Source organism: Solea senegalensis, linkage group LG6 (assembly GCF_019176455.1).
Source record: "Solea senegalensis isolate Sse05_10M linkage group LG6, IFAPA_SoseM_1, whole genome shotgun sequence".
In the NCBI taxonomy this organism is placed as follows: Eukaryota; Metazoa; Chordata; class Actinopteri; order Pleuronectiformes; family Soleidae; genus Solea; species Solea senegalensis.
Window position 1 is genome coordinate 97,608 of NC_058026.1, and position 20,544 is coordinate 118,151.

The 20,544-nt window shown below is 40.1% G+C and overlaps 1 protein-coding gene across 1 annotated transcript; it reads left to right on the forward strand.

Moving 5' to 3' along the window:
- The first annotated feature begins 6,024 nt into the window (after positions 1–6,024).
- Positions 6,025–18,799, forward strand: hpgd (15-hydroxyprostaglandin dehydrogenase). Its single transcript, XM_044029415.1, has 7 exons — positions 6,025–6,266; positions 10,002–10,125; positions 11,734–11,840; positions 15,677–15,773; positions 17,415–17,491; positions 17,805–17,968; positions 18,080–18,799. Exons 1-7 carry the CDS (start codon positions 6,174–6,176, stop codon positions 18,201–18,203), a joined length of 786 nt encoding a protein of 261 aa, XP_043885350.1. The 5' UTR covers positions 6,025–6,173; the 3' UTR covers positions 18,204–18,799.
- The last annotated feature ends 1,745 nt before the right edge of the window (positions 18,800–20,544 follow it).

Here is a 20,544-nt window from a genome sequence, read left to right on the forward strand (position 1 = left end):
CATGGAAGAAGCTAACATGCGTTATGACAAGTGTGTTTAAGGTGCTGTGTAGCTACTGTTAGCATCACTTTAAATATGCTAACATGTGCAGCCACTTTGAACAAGCTAATACTCGTTATGGTTAAATGTGTCACTTAGCGTCACGTTGAAGAAACTGGCACTCATGGTGAAATGTGTAGCTTCTGTTAGCATCACTGCCCAGGGATTGCAGATGCCAACGAGCAATTGGCTAACTACTTTAAGCATCACTTTAAAGATGCTAACACGTGTAGCTACTTTTAGCATCGTTTTGTAAAAGCTAATACTCTTTATGGTGAAGTGTGTCACTTCTCTTAGCTTCACTTTTAAAATGCTAGCACCTGTAACTAATGTTAGCATCACTTTGAGGATGCTAACGTGTGTAGCTACTCTTAGCATCATTTGGAGGACGCTAATGTGTGTAGCTACTGTTATCATCACTTTGAATATAGTAGCTTATGTAACTTCTGTTTGCATCACTTTCTTAAAATTACTTTGAGGAAGCTAACGTGTGTAGACACTTTGAGGATGCTAACATGTGTAGCTACTGGTATCATCCCTTTGAAGAAACTAGCTTGTGTAGCCATGTACGTAAACACCAGAGCAACAGTCATGTGTCATAACTATGACAAACCTATAGGAGGCAGCAGAGAGCCGTGTGAGCCGATTGGAGTTTGGTTTTATTTTTTAACGATGTAAATGTCGTCAAAATTGAAAGGAAAAAGACAAACGTGGACGCAGTGGGAAAAAAATGATGTGTAAATCCTGGAAAAACACACATGTTTTCACTTTGTGAGTTCTCAGCACGACTGTGTGTATGTGTGAAGAGAGAGTGTGAGACAGAGAGAGAGAGAGAGACAGATAGAAAACTGTTTTCTGATTAAAAAAAAACAGTGTGGACACTAGATAGAAAACTGTTTAAATAAAAACATGGCATGAACGCCAATAGTAAACTGTTTTCTGATTAAAACATAGTGTGGACGCAGATAGAAAACAAATTGCGTCGTAAACGTCCTCCATTTCTTTTTTTTCCTGTTTTAAGTAAAACTTCCTTAATTTTGGCCAGGTTTTTTTCCCCTCATTTCAAGGCAAAATTTAGGGAAGTTTGTTTTTTTTCCACAGGCAAATAAATTCTGACAAATTCAAATTCAGGCAAATCAGGTCAGAAATTTTTACTTAAATTAGTTTTTTTTGACTTAAATTAAAACAGATCTGTTAGAAATAAACCAAATGATTTAAAATGTATTTAAATGTCCTGATTTTAATTAAAATAATCTTCTAATGGGATTGTTTTTCTTGTTCTATGGCAAATAAAACCAAAACAGTAAAAAGTGATCAAAATGCAAGAAAGTTCAAATCAATTCTGTAGAAAATGTTCACTTAAGCTGAGTCTTTCTTTACTTAAATGAAGCTGAATTTAAAGTTTTATGTTGTTAGAAGTTCACACAAATTTAATTTAACACACACAACATAGTTTTATGTGAAAGTTAATCTGTAATCACGAATTAAGATAAAAACATTTTTTTATAATTTTTCTTTTTAAGCAAAGAATAAGAAAAAATTCTCAGAAAAAAAGACATCTTTTACTTTGTTGAAAAGCTTTTTTTTACCACAGTTAGTGGTTCTGAGTGTTGCATCAGTGAAAAGTGTCCCCCCACCCTCGCACACCAGTGTTTGTAGCACATGGAAAATGAATATTGTGAAAAAATCTGACGCAGGATTCCGTGACGTTCTGCTGCTCGTACAAACACTGACGCTGACTTTCACTTCACGTTTGTTTCACAGTAAATGAGTCGCACACAGAGAAATGTTCCACGTTTACCTGTCGACATAAAACCTTATTGTTATTGACTGATATTGCAGTTTATGTCTGGAACTGTGAGGTGACTCAGTGAATGGAACACATTTCAGTTCACTGTGAATCATAAGGAAAGGACCTTTATTGTCATTATACAACAACTGGTATTGCACAACAAAATGGTGAGGTCAGATGGAGGATTGATAAAATCTATATCTCAGGTTTTCTTTTTGTCACATTGAGATAAACGGATAGTTTTTATTGTTTTTAAACACAGGACTGCAGTTAAGTGTTGTACATCTTTCACAGCACAAGAGCAGGGAGTTTTTCACATCTGGGTCTAAAAACATCAACAAAGTGATGACGCTTACTATTTTTGTAAAAAGCAAAATGTGCAAATTTTAATGTTTAAGATTTGTTGAAATAAAAAAAAAAACTTGGTCACCACTCAATGTCAAAGTGTTGTCCGTTCACTCTATCACTTAATTTTACACTGCTTTTCCACTCACTCTCGCATACCAAAGTCAATAGAGAAAATCAGTGATTTTAACATCACATACACAGGAGTTGTTGATCCACTGCTACCTCCATCACTAAGTTCAAATGTCTTATTTTATTCATTTGGCATCTGACAGCTGCGCAGAGCTGAGGCTGCATTCACAACAAGGAACGGAACTGGTGTGTGTGTAAAGTGCTGGATGACATCACTACCAAAGCAAAACACATGAACACATGTTTTTTATAAGAGATGGAAAAGGGGAAAAAAAGTCTGAACCTCAAGAAACACACAATGTCTCTTCATAAAAACTCCACATGTTCTTTCTTAGAGGAAAAGTTCAGCACTGACTCACGCTCAGTTTAAGTTTACGACGTCTTCAGATCATGTTCACATCTTTTTCTCACTGTGAAACAGACTTTTCCAACAGGAAATTGAAGTTTGTAATCCACTCACTCTCCCACACCAAAGTCCATAGAGAAAATCAGCGATTTTAACATCACACACACAGGAGTGGTTGATCCACTGCTGCCTTCATCACTAGGTTCAAATGTCTTATTTTGTCACTTCGGCATTTTAAAAACTTTGTTCAGATTTCCCTCCAGTGACACAACGTGACCACACAAGGCAGAAGTAGACCAGCAGCTCCTGTGTCCCTGCAGCTAAAATCACTGATTTTCTCTATGAGGTTTGGTGTGTGAGAGTGAGTGGTTTACAAACCTCAGTTTCCTGTGGGTTTTCTTGTGTCAGGCTGGTTCTCAGCAGCAGGGGCGCTCACTCTGTGTTGCCTTTGTCCCAGTACCTCACACAACTACACAATGATCTTATTATATAACAGCTTAAAAAAAAATATGAGGCGCAACTTTACAAAATGTCTGCCAAAACAAATGTGGCGGACATCTTGTGTGCTCACAGACACACAAAGACACAGATACACACTCACTCACTCACTCACTCACACACACGACTGTGTTTAGGACAGACTCTGATCTTGTTTATTTACAGAATGTTTTGTGTTTGAGTTTCAGAGTCGACTCTGATTCTGTTGTGTTGTGCTGTGTTGCTGTGCTGTTGTGTTGTCCTGTGGTGTTGTGGTGTTGCTGTGCTGTGGTGCTGTGGTGTTGTGCTGTGCTGTGTTGTGCTGTTGTGTTGTTGTTGTGCTGTGTTGTGCGTCGACAGCTCTGACTCTGAGCGTCAGCAGATTCTCCTTGAATCTAAGAAGGAAGTAAGATAAGGAGGTGAGGGGAAGGAAGGGAGGAGGAGACGTTAGTGAAGCTTTTTGAAGCTGCGTTCTGTAACATGAACATGAACATTCATTTTAAAATAGAAATCATGTGGGTTTTTGTTTTTGTCACCTTATTCTGACGATCTCCTGTCCAAACAGGGATTTTAAATATTATGTTATATGTCTTTGTAGTTATTTGTTTTATAAAATAATCAGAGATTTTCATTTTTAATTAGCATTTTCCATTTTGTTTTATGAGCTACTGTTAGAAGAATAACATTTTGTTTTGGTATCAAAATAGACTTTGACTTTATTTGTTATTCTGATCAGACAAATACACATTCTTTATGTTATTTTCATTAGGTTATTTATTAAATAATGAAAAAAAAATGTTTTTCCTTCATACAAAATATCTTACATAGCACCACTTCCTTTCAACCTGGTTTTCAAAATAAGAGCCACTGCCTTCAGCTTTTCACTTCTTATACAAAACTAACAAATAACTTACAAAGTAGTTTGTAAAATAAAACACATTTTTATGATATTTTTCATTCTTCTAGTTAACTCTAGAAAATAAATCACACGGAAACAGGAAGTCGTCACATTTTGCACACGTGCAGAACAAATCAGGCAATGATGGGTCTTGTTTTACGGAGGCTGCCATCTTGTGGTGGGACATGTTTCTACAGCAGCCTGAATGGACAAACCAGCCAGAGCAGAGCCACCTTAGTGTCGACACAGACAGAAAACTGTTATCTGATAGGGTTAGGTAAAAAACATAGTGAACGTAGATAGAGTTTTAGAGTTTAGTTATTTAATATAGGGACAATACATATTAATGGACATATACATGTAAATATGCAAGATTATTGACATGTAGAACAATTGGTCTTAAAAGGTAAAAGTAGTAAGGTACCCCAACAGTTAGCTAGCAACAGTTAGCAGATAGAAAACTGTTTTCTGATAAAAACAGTGTGGACACAGATAGAAAACTGTTTTCTGATAGTGTGGCTGCCGAAAAAAAGCAGAACAAAATAGGGTGTGAGTTTTGCATTTTAAAGCTTCAAATAATTGTGAAAGGCTCCGCCCACTTAAACCCAAAAACATATTGAATAAAAACAGAGAATAATATGAGAGAGTTATGACATAGCATTTAAATGCTTTCTGGTCTCTGACGGCCACCATAGTTTTCTTACATTCTTTGGAAAATGAGGAATGAGTGAGTGAAGTCGTGTGTTTGTTACAGTCTGCAAGATCACCACTGGAGGTCACTAATTCCTACACCCAAGACCTGGGTGTAGGAATAAACAAAATTTACTACATTATATTGTTATATAATAAAGTAAAGCTTATGTGTGATATTATCCAGTTTTTTTAGAGTTTGTTGGTGACAAGTCATCCGTCCACGTTACCACAGAATTTTAGATCCTTGTAAAATGGAGAAGTTTGAAAAAATGCTGTAACATTCACTTCCTTTTTGTGTCGACCACAAGTCAATCATGTGTTCACACATGGTTCATGGTCTCACGTCACTGTCGAGCTCAGGCACGCAAACTCAACTGAAACTAAAGACTGGATGGTGACATTCTAACAACTAGCTGCTAGCTAAACTGACAGAAGCAAAGTGAAGCTGATGTAAATGCATTTTAATAAATCAATGCTCATACTGAAGCACCTGTAAAAACCAGTTTAAACTCAGGTTTAAAATGGAAGAAAATGGTATTTTCAAATGTGGACGGAGATAGAAAACTGTTACAGATTAAAAACATAGTATGGGTGCAGATAGAAAGAAACAAAAACTCTTTCTGATAAAAAAAAAAAACAGTATGGACGCAGATAGAAAACTGTGTTTTTAGATAAAAACATAGTGTGGCCGCAGATAGAAAACTGTGTTTTCTGATAAAAAAAAAACAGTGTGGACACAGATAGAAAACTGTGTTTTAGATTAAAAAAAAACAGTGTGGACGCCGATAGAAAGAAACAAAGAAAACATAGTATTGTGGATTCAACCTGAAACAAAAGACCTTCAGTATTTGGACACAGCTATTGATTTATTCATTCATTTCAATATAATGTGAAAAGTCAACATGCAGAGACCTGACACCTGGTGTGTGTTTGTATGTGTGTGTGTGTGTGTGTGTGTGTGTGTGTCATCATAAACTAACATTAATGTGGAATGTGAGATTGGCAGCTTCTGGCCTGTGTCTTGTTGTTGTCTCTCTGGTGTGTCACACAGGTTCACAGAGTGACAGGGTGACACTGTGAAAGAGTGAAGAAAGAGCTCAGAGAAAACACAAGAAAATAAGGTGGAGTCAGGAACAAGGGCAGGTACAACAAAGTGAGTAAAACCTATAATTATTATCAACACAGTTTATTTAACCTCTAGCTGCCTCTCTCTCTCTGTGTCTCTGTCTTTCTGAGCTTATCAGTCTATACAAACACTGCGTGTGTGTTTGTGTGTGTGTGTGTGTGTGTGTGAGAGAGAGGGTGGGCAGAGAGAGAGCGACAGAGAGAGAGAGAGCCTCAGCTAAAAGAGTAAAAACAGTGAAGTGTGAGAAAGTCTGACAGAGACTGAAGACAAGTCTGACAGAGACTAAGGAGGACAAGAGGAGGACAAGTCTGACAGAGGAGGAAGAATGTCTGTGAATGGGAAGGTGGCTCTGGTGACCGGGGGGGCCCAGGGCATTGGCCGAGCCGTGGTTCAGTCCCTTTTGAAGAGCTTAGCCAAGGTCAGTACCTCAGTACCACAGAACCAGAATGTGAAATTGCTCTACTCTTCTTCATGACACGTCTTCTGTGTTTTCACTCACTCATTATTGAACGTGACAGCAGCACTTTAATATGTGACCTGTCTGTGTGTGTCTGCGTGAGTCTGTCTGTCTGTTGTGTAAAGTGTCTGAGATTTTCATTACATCATTGTGTTTTTAGATTAAAAAAAACAGTCTGGACACAGAAAACTGTGTTTTAGATAGAAACATAGTGTGGACACAGAAAATTGTGTCTTTAGATAAAAACATAGTGTAGATGCAGATAGAAAACTGTGCTTTTAGATAAAAAAAAAACAGTGTATGAACGCAGATAGAAAACTGTGTTTGTAGATAAAAACATAGTGTAGATGCAGATAGAAAACTGTGCTTTTAGATAAAAAAAAACGGTGTATGAACGCAGATAGAAAACTGTGTTTGTAGATAAAAACATAGTGTAGCCGCAGGTAGAAAACTGCATTTTTAGATTAAAACATAGTGAGGACGCAGATAGAAAACTGTTGCTTAGATAAAAACGTGTGAATGCAGATAGAAAACAGTTTTTTCGATATAAACAGTGTGAATGCAGATAGAAAACAGTTTTTTAGATAAAAACAGCATGGATACAGGTAGAAAACTGTTTTTTTAGATAAAAACAGCATGGACGCAGATAGAAAACTGTTTTTAGATAAATACGTGTGAACACAGATAGACTAACCCTAACCGTTTTTAGAGCTCTTCTTCACGACACATCTGGTTAAACGTGTGGCCATGTGTTAGAGCCATTTATTTGGCTTATGTGTTTGTTTATGTAATACCTGGAAGCCACAGTAGGTGGCACACGGTATTGTGAGGTGCAGAAAATGACTAAATAGAATAGCAGGTAATTACTAGGCAGGTGTGCTGCTTACAGGGGAAGCACACAGTTTTTGACCATCATCGGCGTTGTTGTTGCCATTTTTGGAATCGCAAACATGTGAGCCGTTTGTTTGGCATTTGCAGTTAAGTTCAAGTTCAGTTAAGTTCATGTTCAAGAGTTCATGTTAGTGTCTGCAGAGTTTGCATCAACTACCACAAAGTACCAGTATAGCAGCCCCTCAGTGGCTTAGGTTAAAAACAAGTCACTATAACGTCTGTCAAGTGTTTTCACTCACTCATTCATGAACGTATGACTGCAATACTTTAACTTGACTTGTCTGTCTGTCTGTTGTTGTGCTTTCATCTGTGTGTAAAGTGTAAATAATTTAGATCAAATTTAGATAAAAACATAGTGTGGGACCGGGTCAAACACGTGGCAGGAGTTCTGCTGGAAAAACACCGCAAGTTTTTTTATTACACCTATTCAGAGAAGAAATCATTGCAATGGGGACGCTTGTTGGAGACTTTGTGGGTCGAATGGAGCCAATTATTTTCATATTTTTTGGGACTGTCAGGCAATAAGACCTAACTGTGAAGAGATCCACAAACATATAAATAATGTATTTAATGTAAACATTCCGTTTAAATGTGAAACTGTGTATTTGGGCGATCTGTTGTTGGAAACATGGAACAACAGAGACAAAAAACTGCTGGCTATACTGTTGGCAGCCAGTAAGAAATTTTATCAGGAAATGCTTTAAAGTAGAACCACCCACCATTGATGATTGGATTGAAATTGTCTATGGGATTTATGTTATGTAGAAGATCTCCTTTTCCCTCAAAGTTGAAAAAGACAAATTTTATAAGATGTGGTCCAAATGGACTGAGTATGTGAAACCAATCCGATCAGATTTCATTTGACTGTATTTGTGCTTTGTGTGAAACTGACCTTTTTTGTTCTTATGTGAAGTTTGTTTGTTTGAGATGGTGCGCTCCCCAGTTTTGTTTTGTTTGTTTATTTAAAAAAAAACAGTGTGGATGCACATAGAAAACTGTTTTATGATAATAACATAGTGTGGACGCAGATACAAAACTGTTTTATGATAAAAACATAGTGTGGACGCAGATAGAAAATTGTGTTTTTATTCACAAAAAAAGTTCAGATCAATTCAAAACACAAAAGATAAAAGGACCATACAAAATAAAAGCATAAAAAGCATAAATGACTTATGGTAAGATAAAAAATAAATGAATAATAAGAGAAGACAGTGAGACTGTGTTAAAGTGTGTGTTGTTATTCCATTCATTTTGAGCATATAATGGTGTTTCCTAATTTCTTATTTTCTTTGCATGTTTGTCACACTTAAATGTTTCAGATTATCAAAAAAAAATAACCCAAGTTAACAAAAAATTCAGTTTTTAAGTGATGATTTTATTTATTATGGGGAAAAAACTATCTAAACCTACATGGCCCCATGTGAAAAAGTAATTACCCCCCTTGTTAAATCATCAGATCACTGTGGTTAGTCACATTTTTTGGAAAATTTTACTTGCCACAACCAGGCCTGATTACTGCCAGACCTATTGAATCAAGAGACGACTTAAATAGAACCTGTCAGACAAAGTGAAGTCGGCCAAAAGATCCCAAAAAAGGAGGACATCATGCCACGATCTAAAGCAATTCAGGAGCAAATGAGAAACTAAGTAATTCACATCTATCGGTCTGGAAAAGGTTACCAAGACCTTTACAAAGCTTTGGGACTCCAGAGAACCACGGTGAGGGCCATTAAGAAAGAGACAGGGCAAAAATGGCCTCCATGGCAGAATTCCAAGCCAAAAAGAACATTAAGGCTTGTCTCAATTTTGCCACAAAACATCTTGATGATCCCAAAGACTTTTGGGAGAATACTCTGTGGACTAACGAGACAAAAGTTTAACTTTTTGGAAGGTGTGTGTCCCATTGCATCTGGCACCACAGATGCAATGGTTTCAGAACAAGAACATCATACCAACAGTCAAATATGGTGGAGGTATATGTGTTACCGAAGTAACACAAATATGGTGGTGGTAGTGTGATGGTGTGCGGCTGTTTTGCTGCTTCAGGACCTGGAAGACTTGCTGTGATAAATGGAACCATGAATTCTGCTGTCTACCAAAAAATCCTGAAGGAGAATGTGCGGCCATCTGTTTGACCTCAGGCTGAAGTGAACTTGGGTTCTGCAGCAGGACAATGATCTGAAGCCCACCAGCAAGTCTACTTCTGAATAGCTAAAACAAAATGAAGACTGTGAAGTGGCCTAGTCAAAGTCCTGACCTGAATCCTATTGAGATGCTGTGGCATGACCTTAAAAAGGCGGTTCATGCCCGAAAACCCTCTAATGTGGCTAAATTATAACAATTCTGCAAAGATGAGTGGGCTAAAATTCCTCCAAAGCGTTGTAAAGACTCATTGCAAGTTATCGCAAATGCTTGATTGCAGCGGCCCAACCAGTTATTAGGTTAAATAACATTACATTACATGTCATTTAGCAGACCCTTTTATCCAAAGCGACTTACAATAAGTGCATTTAAACATTTGGGTACAAATAAGGTACAAATAAGGTTTAGGGGGCAAACACTTTTTCACACAGGGCCATGTAGGTTTAGATTCGTTTTTCCTCCCTTAATAATAAAAACCTTCATTTAAAAACCACATTGTGTTTACTTGTGTTGTCTTTGTCTAATATTTAAATTTGTTTGATGATCTGAAACATTTGAGTGTGACAAACATGCTGAAAAATAAGAAATCAGGAAGGGGGCAAACACTTTTTCACACCACTGTATGTTCTTAAAATTGAAATCATAATAATGTTGTGGACTCAGGTGAGTGTGGTGGACCTGAACCAGTCCAGCGGTGAGGAGTGTAAGAAGCAGCTGGACGCAGAGTTCGGAGAAGGAAACTGCGCGTTCATTCAGTGCGACGTCTCTGACGGAAACGCGCTCAAAGGTAAAAATTTTATTTCTTTCACTTGTGAGACACGGACGTGAACTTCACTCATGTTAATCCTCCTCCTGATGAATGAAGGGAATAAAAAAGGTGCACTGTGACTATTTTTAGCCGGGATTAGAGATGCTTGACAGATGTCTGACAGACAGTCAGAGGGTGTGAAGGAGCTGCAGGTTCAGTCAGGCCGAGCGCAGACCGTGCGCAGACCATGACATGACCATGACGTGTCTGTCAAAACAGTGCGTGTAACAGTGTGTAACTGTGTGTGACAGAGTGTGTGTAACAGTGTGTGTGACAGAGTGTGTGTAACAGTGTGTGTGTCACACAGTGTGACAGAAACAAAGTTTCCTTGTCTTACATTAAAAGAGTAAAACTCCCTGCAGGCTAATGGCAGTGAATACTGTGTGTGTTTGTTTGTTTGTAATTGTCGGGTGTCCAGGTGAGGAATGCAGCAGCTGATGACACATGCAGGTTTTACCACCTCAGGTTTCGCTCCCTCTCCCTTTGTTGTCTCTCTCTGTCTGTCCCTCTGTCTGTCTCTGTCTGTCTCTCTGTCTGAGTGAATGCTGGGAGTGAGAGCGTGTTCAGGGTGAATGTTTTTTCAAACTTTTCAAACTCCCTTTCTACTCTTCTTTTGTTCTGGTTGGTGGTATTGGTTAATAGTTTAGTTTTCTCTGTGACCAGTGACTGTTTGACTTCATTATAGTTATAGTTTAACTATGGTTTTATTTTAGACGAACCAAGTCTGAGTACAGCTCGTTGCAGCAGCGGTAGGACGTGGGTAAAGTCAGAATAAAACTGCTCTGCTTACAGTTCACTCTCAATGAGAGGCATGAGCAGGTCTATGGTGGAGCTGCAGGGTTTCGCAGACTCCTGCAGGAGGACAGAGAGATTCCACAGTGTGCCGCCTCCTTCTCCCAGGAACTCTATAGAGCAGAGCTCCAAGAGGATCCAGAGGTGGTGCTTCTTACCTAAACTGTCTGAAGGAGACAAAAAGCAGCTGGAAGCACAGCTCTCTGCCCGAGAACTGCAGGAGGCACTGCAGGGTCTACAGAGCAGGAAGTCTGCTGGTATAGACGGTCTCCCTGCAGAGTTTTACAAAACATTCTGGACTGTCATCAGGGAGGATTTACTGTGTGTCCTGCAGGACATAAAGAGCTGGCGTCCTGTGTCGCTGCTGTGCACAGTCTACACGCTGCTCTCCAAAGTCCTGACAACAAGGCTCCAGAGAGTGATAGAGCAGGTGGTTCACACGGGTTAGGGTTAGGGTCCAGACCTACTGTGGGCCCGGCAGGCTGATATCTGATAATATCATCTTCATTCAGGACCTTTTTTCGACCTCTCTGGTTCATTAGGCTCAAAGCTTGGTCTGATGACCCTGGACCAAGAAAAGGCTTTTGACAGAGATGAAAAGTGTGTCTCACATTGACAGAAAGATGTGATCATGTCACGTAGAGATCATAGATCTAAACTGACATAGATCTTATTGAGTGAGTGTTTATTAAGGAGCTAAAAATGCCATTTCTGGTGATGGCTCATCTTCACTGACTGTGTCACAAAAACCTAAACTATCACTTTAAGTTTGTTTGTGTGTGTGTGTGTGTGTAGATGCCTTCCAGAGAACTGTGGACCAGTTTGGTCGCCTGGACATTGTCATCAACAATGCTGGCATCAACAATGAAAAGAACTGGGAGAAGACGATAGAAGTCAACCTGGTAAGATGACAGTTAAATAAATAACAGTAATGAGCAGTTATTAATAGTTAAATTAACAGTTATAATGACAGGTTGTTCAAACATAAATGATGTTTGAACAACCTGAGATGTTCTGTCCCCCACCTCTCCACTGTCCCCCATTTTTCCTTTCACCCCAACTGGTCGAGGCAGATGACCGCACATCTCTGAGCCTGGTTCTGTCAGAGATTTCTTCCTGTTAAGAGGGAGTTTTTTCTCTCCACTGATGCCTAGTGCTTGCTCATTGTGTGAACTGTTGGGGTTCTCTGCTCTCCTTGATGTTGTCTATGTACAGTGCCTTGAGATAATGTATGTTATGATTTGGCGCTATACAAATAAAATTAAAATTGAATTGAAGTTTCCTGCTTCACGTTTAAACAGAAATAATAGATATTTTTATCTTTATGTTGGCAGCACATATATAGTACATGTTATTATGGCTTCTGTGTGTGTGTGTGTTCTCTATCTCAGGCTTTGATCGTGTTTTTAAGACAAGGAAATTCCTCAACGTTATCACCAAGAGGCTCCGTCTTTGTTTGTCTTCTTTTCACATTTGTCCGCATTTAAATACATGTATTGAAATGTAAACGTCACTGGAAAAACTGCAAAAACTGGGGCTCGAACCCCCTCCCCCTACATCTGTACTCATAGAGTAAACATGGCGGCGCACATGAGTGCAGCAGCTTCTCTAGCTCCCGGAGCTAAGCCCGAATTAGTTGGTTTCACAGCCGACTGTAATTATTTTGCTTGTGTAAACGAGCGTGCGAACCGACGGTTTATATACAGCCGAACAGTACTTATCGAGATTAGGAACTGTTTGGCTACAATTACAACAACCTCAGCTCCCCAGCTCAGAGCTAAGCTAGCTAAGCTACGGCTCGAGAGGACACCGGACTGGCGTAGCAGATTGCGGCGGGGAGACGGCAAGAGGAAGCGGCATGAGCGGAAACAGAAGCGGGGCAAGCGGGGAGGCCTTCTAGCTAGGCTAAAAGCTAACGCCAACAGACCACCGATCCCGTCCATGTTCCTGGCTAATGTCCGCTCACTGGACAATAAAATGGACCTTCTTCGACTGAGGCTGGGGGTCTCCAGAGAGATGGGGATTTGTGATGTGTTATGCTTCACGGAAACGTGGCTAACTAACAACATGCCGGACTCAGCCTTCCAGATCGATGGCTTGCTACTCTTCCGTGCCGACTGCAACCAGCTAACGGGAAAGACCCGCAGGGGTGGACTCTGTGCCTATGCGCAAAGCCGCTGGTCCCGATAACGTCCCTGGGTGGGCGCTGAAAGGCTGTGCTGACCAGCTGTCGGAGGTGTTCACAGACATCTTCAACACCTCCCTCAGGCAGTCAGTTGTTCCCACCTGTCTGAAGACTGCCACCATCATCCCCATCCCCAAAGGCTCCACAGGCCTGAATGACTATCGGCCAGTAGCTCTCACCCCGATAGTCATGAAGTGCTTCGAGAAACTGGTCAGAATGCACATCAAGGACAGCATCAACATCACTGTGGACCCCCACCAATATGCATACAGGAAAAACAGATCCACAGAGGACGCCATCTCTTCTGTGGTCCACACAGCCCTCACTCACCTGGAGAGCAAAGACTCCTATGTCTGCCTGCTCTTCCTCGACTTCACATCTGCTTTCAACACCATCATACCACAGACCCTGATCCATAAACTCTTTTCACTTGGACTGAGCCCCCCCTCTGCAACTGGGTCCTGGACTTACTGACAGACAGGCCGCAGTCAGTGAGGATCCACGACATCTCCTCCACCTCCATCACCCTCAGCACTGGCTACCCCCCAGGGCTGCGTGCTGAGCCCTCTTCTGTTCACCCTGCTCACTCATGACTGCTCACCTAAACATCCGAGCTGTCACATTGTGAAGTTTGCTGATGACACAGCAGTGGTTGGACGCATCAGCAACAACGATGAGTCCAGCTAAAGGCAGGAAGTGGAACACCTGGAGGGTTGGTGCAGGGTAAACAACCTCTGCATCAACACAAAGAAAACAAAGGAGACGATCGTGGACTTCAGGAGGAGCAGACATCCCCCCATTCTCCCCTGCACATCGGAGGAACAGCGGTAGAAGTGGTCTCCAGCTTCAGGTACCTGGGCGTGCATCTCAAGGACCACCTCACCAGGAGCAGCAACACTTCCAGCCTGGTCCGGAAGGCACACCAGCACCTCTACTTCCTCAGGAGGCTGAGATGCGCTGGACTAGGAAGGTCAGCCCTTATCACCTTCTACAGATGTGTAGTGGAGAGTGTCCTGTGCTCCTGCATCACTGTGTGGCACGGCAGCAGAGAAGAAGGCTCTGGAGAGAGTGGTGAAAGCTGCACAGAGAACCGTGGGCAGCAGCCTCCCCACCATCACGGACATCTTCACCTCCAGATGCAGGAAAAGGGCCACCTGCATCATGAGAGATCCCACTCACCCAGCACACACACTGTTCACCCCCCTCCCCTCAGGCAGGAGGCTACGGAGCATCAAGAGCAGGACTACGAGACTGAGGAACAGCTTCTACCCTGGAGCTGTCAGAATCCTGAACTCTCTGTAGCCCCCATAGCCTTGCTGCCCCCACCCCCCACGGACTGTACTTTGCACATGCCCCAGTACCGTACACCACCCTTGCACCAATTCTTTTTTTGCACAGCACCTTACCTCCAGAGGTTTAAAGTTTTAAACTTTTTAAAATTTTGTTAAGTTAAACTGTTGGTTCTTCTTTCTTCTTTTCTTATTCTTCTTTATTGCTGGGCCGACCGGGTTCTGGAGAGACAGATTTTCGTTCTGACCTCATGTCTAATGTGTATTGGTATGACAATAAAGAAATCTTGAATCTTGAATATCCCAGGCTAACCACTTACAGAGTTGGCTTGTTAGTAAGCTAGTCAGTCAGTCAGTCAGTTCTGTGTCAGTCAGGATCTGTGGTGTTTCATTACTGCCTTCTTTTCCTAGAAACTACTCTAGTGTTATGTCTATTTAGTTGGTTGGTCGGTCGGTCTAAAATTCCTCCACAGCGTTGTAAAAGATATTTTACAGATATTAAGTTATCGCAAATGCTTGATTGCAGTTGTTGCATTTAAACATTTGGGTACAAATAAGGTTTAGGGGGCAAACACTTTTTCACACAGGGCCATGTAGGTTTAGATTTATTTTCCCTCCCTTAATAATAAAAACCTTCATCTAAAAACCGCATTGTGTTTACTTGTGTTGTCTTTGTCTAGTATTTAAATTTGTTGACCATAGGAGTGAATGGTTGTTTGTCTCTATCTGTGTGTGGCCCTGCGATGGACTGGCGAACTGTCCAGGGTGTACTCTGCCTATCACGCGATGTAGCTGAGATTGGCACAGCACCCCCCACGACCCTCTGGTGGAGGATAAAGTGGTAGATGATGACTGACTGACTGATCTGAAACATTTAAGTGTGACAAACATGCTGAAAAATAAGAAATCAGGAAGGGGGCAAACACTTTTTCACACCACTGTATGTTCTTAAAATTGAAATCATAATAATGTTGTGGTGTTTCATTACTGCCTTCTTTTACTGGAATCCTTGAAATGCCCTAATGTTTGGTTAGTTAAGTTTAGTTAGTTGGTTAGTTAGTTTTGTTTTATAGCTGTTAGCATATGTGGTGTTTCATTACTGCCTTCTTTTCCCTGTTCCAGTTGTAGTCAGACTCCCTGACTTTAGGGGGCGCTCCTGCTGAACGTAGCAATATGTTGGTGGATGAAAATTGAACAGAACTGTGTGTGCAACTGAAACACACACAGTGTTATTTGTTAACAGTTTGTGTGTTTGTTGTTTCAGACATCTGTAATTAAAGGGACATACCTGGGTTTGGAGCACATGAGCAGAGAGCACGACAAAGAAGGAGGAACCATCATCAATGTGTCCTCTATGGCAGGTAACACACACACACACACACACACACACTGGCTCTAACACACACACAGCATTTTTATCATAACACAGAAACAAAAGCTAAATATGTTGTCTTCATTTCCTACAATATTTAAATTATCTACATCACATAGTTAGTTAGTTGGATAGTTAATTAGTTGGTTGGTCAGTCAATTGGTTAGTCAGTCAGTTAGATAGGCCTTGTAGTTATAGATAATTAATTTTAGGATTAGGGTTAACCCTAGTTAAGTTTAGTTAACCCTAGGGTTAGGGTTAACCCTAACCCGAAGTTTATATTAGTTAAGTTTAATTTAATTTAGTTTACTTAAATTAAGTTTAGTTTAGTTTAGTCAGTGTTTCTTAAAACTACAACATGTCTCATAAATAATAATAATGTATGCACTTTGTTTAATGCAGAGTTTGTTTTTTAACAAACTCTTTTACTGAAATGTTCACACACAAAAAGTCTATTTTAACACAAGCAAGATCAAGAGATCTTAATTTGAATTTAAGTGAACTGTGTAGAAGATTTGAATTGTTTTTCATGTTAATGTGAGTCTGTCCAAATGAATGCCAAAGCAGAGTCCTTAAAAGGATAGTTTTCCAAACCTGTGTGTGTGTGTGTTCATTCCTCTGCTCATATCACCTTGTCCATCTAAAGCAGCCCAGCCTCTGTGAAGCAGAAACATGTGGTTATCATTTCCCACTCATCTCACTCATGATAAAAACAGTGTGTGGGTGTGTGTGTGTGTGTGTCTCGATAAATGTGTGTGTCTCGGTGTGCGGGTATTACTAATGTTGTGGGGACCTAAAACTGTTTACACAGTCACATAATGGGGACTTGTCTTCCTTGTGGGGACAAAAATCAAGTCCCCACAATGTAAATGACTACATTTTAAGGTGAAGATATCTTTTAAGGTTAGGTTGAGTTTAGGGTTAGGGTAAGGTTAGGGTCAGGGTTAGGATTAGGCCAGTAGTAATTGTGGTTAAGGTTAGAGTAAGTCTCTAGGAAATGAATGCAAGTCAATGCAATGTCCCCTCAAGTCATGTATGTCCAACATGCGTGAATGTGTGTGTGTGTGTGTGTGCGTGTGTGTGTGTGTGTGTGTGTTGTCTGTGTGTGTGTGTGTGTGTGTGTTGGTGTCGGTGTGTATGTGTGTGTCGGTGTGTGTATGTGTACTTGCCATTTGCCATAACAAACACAGACTTGTCCAAACATGGGAAAACATATTACAAGCATATTGTTTTGGAGGAAAGAATGAGTCTGTGCGTGTGTGTGTGCGGGTAAGGGTTAGACCTCGTCTTCAACGTGTCACTTGACTAAACAAGTTAAAGAAAAACAAAGTTATGAAAATACAAAATGAAACAGAGTAAATATATATATATATATATATACATAATATAAATTAAGTTTAAAAGTGTTCACTGTGGAATAATGAGGATGTCAAAGGAAGTCTCTTCAAAATAAAGGCTGTTTCTAACACATTTGATCTGAAGCAACAAACTCAACAATTTTCGTTTTGCGTTGATTGGAAAAACAAAATTGTCCAAACTATAAAAATGAAGCTAAATTGTTTTGTCACTCAGTCATGAACTCAAAGCTAATGCTAATGCCAATGCTAATTCCTCGTGTGTTGTTCTTCAGCTTTTCTTCATTCTCCTCATCAACCTGTTTATACTGCGACTAAGCATGGAGTCATCGGCTTCACCAGAGCTATAGCTGTAAGACACACACACACACCATGTTCTTCTCCATGTTGTCCTCCATGTTCCTCCCTGTCTTCTCCATGTTCCTCACCATCTTCTCCTTGTTCCTCAATGTGTTCTCCTCTATGTTCTCCTTCGTGTTCTCCTCCATGTTCCTCACCGTGTTCTCCTCCATGTTCCTCAATGTGTTCTCGTCCATGTTCCTCAATGTTTTCTCCTCTATGTTCTCCTCCATGTTCCTCACCGTGTTCTCGTCCATGTTCTCGTCCATGTTCCTCAATGTGTTCTCGTCCATGTTCCTCACCGTCTTCTCCCTGTTCTCCTGCAGGACGCGTCCTCTCAGGGCGACTACGGTGTCCGTATCAACGCTCTGTGTCCAGCGTTCGTGGACACGCCCCTGCTGCACTCAGTGGAATGTGAGGACCACATGGGAAAGTTTGTCAAGTTCAAGGACGATTTCAAACGCAGCATGATCAAGTTTGGAGTTCTACAGTAAGTCCATGACTTTATCTTCAGACACCCTGCACTGACAAGAACAACAATCTTCATCTCAAGCTCAGCGTTAGATTAGATTATTTGTTTTTGAAACTGTGCTGTGTTCAGGCCGCCGTTGATCGCAGAAGGCATGATGAGGTTGATTACAGACTCCAGTCTCAACGGAGCCGTGATGAAGATCTCCTGCTCAAAGGGAATCCACTTCCACACGTATGAACCCATGTCTGCTTGAACCCAGACCCGAAACTGCACTTGTTGCCATCGCCATGGAAACACCACGGACTGATTCAGGGAAAGTGTTGTGTCATTTACTTGTTGTCTTAAAGCTACATTATGCTGAATAGCAAGAAACATGGAAAATTTGCTGAGTCTCCTCCCCTGATCATTAAATAGTAACATTTTTCTCTCCTAAGCTCCACCCACCATGTGAGGGCGGACCGAAGTAAAGGTTCAACATACAACTGTAACTCATTTTGATCACTTAGTCATCGTTTGTGCTTTGTTTGTCAAACGTCTTTTGTTTTTGTCCACAAACACAAAAATGATTGAGTTTAGATGTTTCCTTTGTTTTTATGGAGCAAAGAAACCAGAAAATATTCACTTTTAAGAAAAATCACACTAAATTATTTGGTTGGTTTGAATTATTAAAAATCCATAATTAAAATGATAAAATGAGTTAGTGACCTCTTAGTTAGTGAGATGCAGATTGCGTGTTTAAAGTTCATATAAAAGTTTTATTGTGAAAATCCAACCTGTTTCTATCCGACTCACTATTAAGAAGTCAATTAAAGGTCAATGCCAATAAAAATGCTTTGATTTCACACACTACACCTTTAAGGACGTTTTTAGTTTGTTTGTTTCTGTGTGAACTTCCTGTTCAAAAAAAGTTTTTCTAATAAAAGGGTTAGGGTAAGTTTTGATTTGACATTTTGTATTTTTCTGATAACAAAAATCGAGACTTTTATGTAAGTTTTGGTTTTTAGTCGAGTCATCAAGCTTTCGGTTTCAAAATAGGATTAAAAATGAAATTAACTTTTAAGATTTCAGTAACACACAACAATGTCAAAGAAAAATTTACCAAAGACAACTTCATTATCTCTTGACTTGTAGATCTGAAGACACCTGGGGCCTCATGTATAAAAGAGCAGCTTTCATACTAAAAGACAGCGTACGCACTAAATTTGTATGCAAAGAAAATCTCAGATTTATAAAACCGTGCGTACGCCAAATCATGCGCACCTTTTCTTTATACATCCTATCAAATGTGAAACTGAGTGGAGACGAAAGAGTAACACACCACACCCCTTTTTCACCCACAAATGAATATACAAATGACTCTATAATGCCATCTTCCTGAAGAAAAAGGACAAATGCAGCAGCAAAGAAAGAGGGAAATAAAAGAAAAAGAAGGAAAGCACTTAAAATGGATTAAAATGGGATAAAAAATGGGAAGAAAATTTTCTACTCAACGTTCAAGTCCCATTTTCTTACAACAAATGAGTCCGTAACTTTATTTTGGAGCGTTTAAACTATTATAGACTGACATGTGTTCATGTCAGCAGCTGTGTGTCTATTTACAGTGCAGTGTTACATAAAGAAAATATTCATCTGTGGAAAATTATTTTCAGTCATTTGCTCAAAGTAAGTAAGTGAGTCTCCCTCTCTCTCACACACAGACAGGTTTGTAGCGTGTTCACACACAGGATCAGTTTGGTCTCCAATGTCCTCTCTGATGTTATCCACATATGTTCAGACGTACGTGTTGTATCAGTTTATTGTTTGTACAGAATAATTCATGTTTGTCACTGTAGACACATTAATAATATTATTTTGAAACACTGTGATAAGTTCCAGAGCTTAATATTGCAGCGTCTCCACCTGACGAGAGTTTGCGGAGCTCACGCCAAGTACATTTTTATACACGCCGTCTATGCATGAAAGCAAGCCGTCTTTTTGTGCCTACACACGGTTTGTACATGAGGCCCCAGGACCTTTGGAACTTATTAACCCTTATAAACCTTTTTTTTTTTTTTTTTAAATTAAAGACCAAAGTTTCTCAATCTTTGTCAAATATCTTTGTAAGACACTGACTTGAAGCTCTGTGAAGTTGTAGGTTCAAATTCATTTTTCGAAACCTCACAGTAACTCAGTCCTTCAGAAGATGACTTTGTGAGTTCAAATCTTACAATAAAGTGATGAATTTTTGAAAACACAAAGTGTCAAAGGTTGTAAGAACACCTGAAGAAGTGTAGGAGCAGGTGGATCAGTGGATAAGAACCCTGCTGTGCACTTCAAAGGTCAAAGATTGAATTCTTATAAAGAATGAGACATTTTATGTTCAACGTCCAAAGAAACACGTGAAAACAAAACCTCCTAAATGTGAAGGAGAAGAATCTCAGAGGAAGTCGATCCTCAGCCGACACACACACACAGACACACAGACATCTGAAGATGAATGACTGTTTTCCTAACGCTCCCTGTTGGGTGAAGGAAGAATGCAGTAAATGCAGTGTAACCAGTTCAGTGTGGATGTAATGTGAATGTACAGGGCTGCAGGTCATCACTCACTCACT

Excerpts from the sequence above, each read along its gene's own strand:
- hpgd (XM_044029415.1), top strand. The coding sequence starts at position 6,174 with ATGTCTGTGAATGGGAAGGTGGCTCTGGTGACCGGGGGGGCCCAGGGC. Across the intron at positions 10,126-11,733 it reads TGACGGAAACGCGCTCAAAG|ATGCCTTCCAGAGAACTGTG; the intron begins GTAAAAATTTTA and ends GTGTGTGTGTAG. Across the intron at positions 15,774-17,414 it reads CAATGTGTCCTCTATGGCAG|CTTTTCTTCATTCTCCTCAT; the intron begins GTAACACACACA and ends GTTGTTCTTCAG.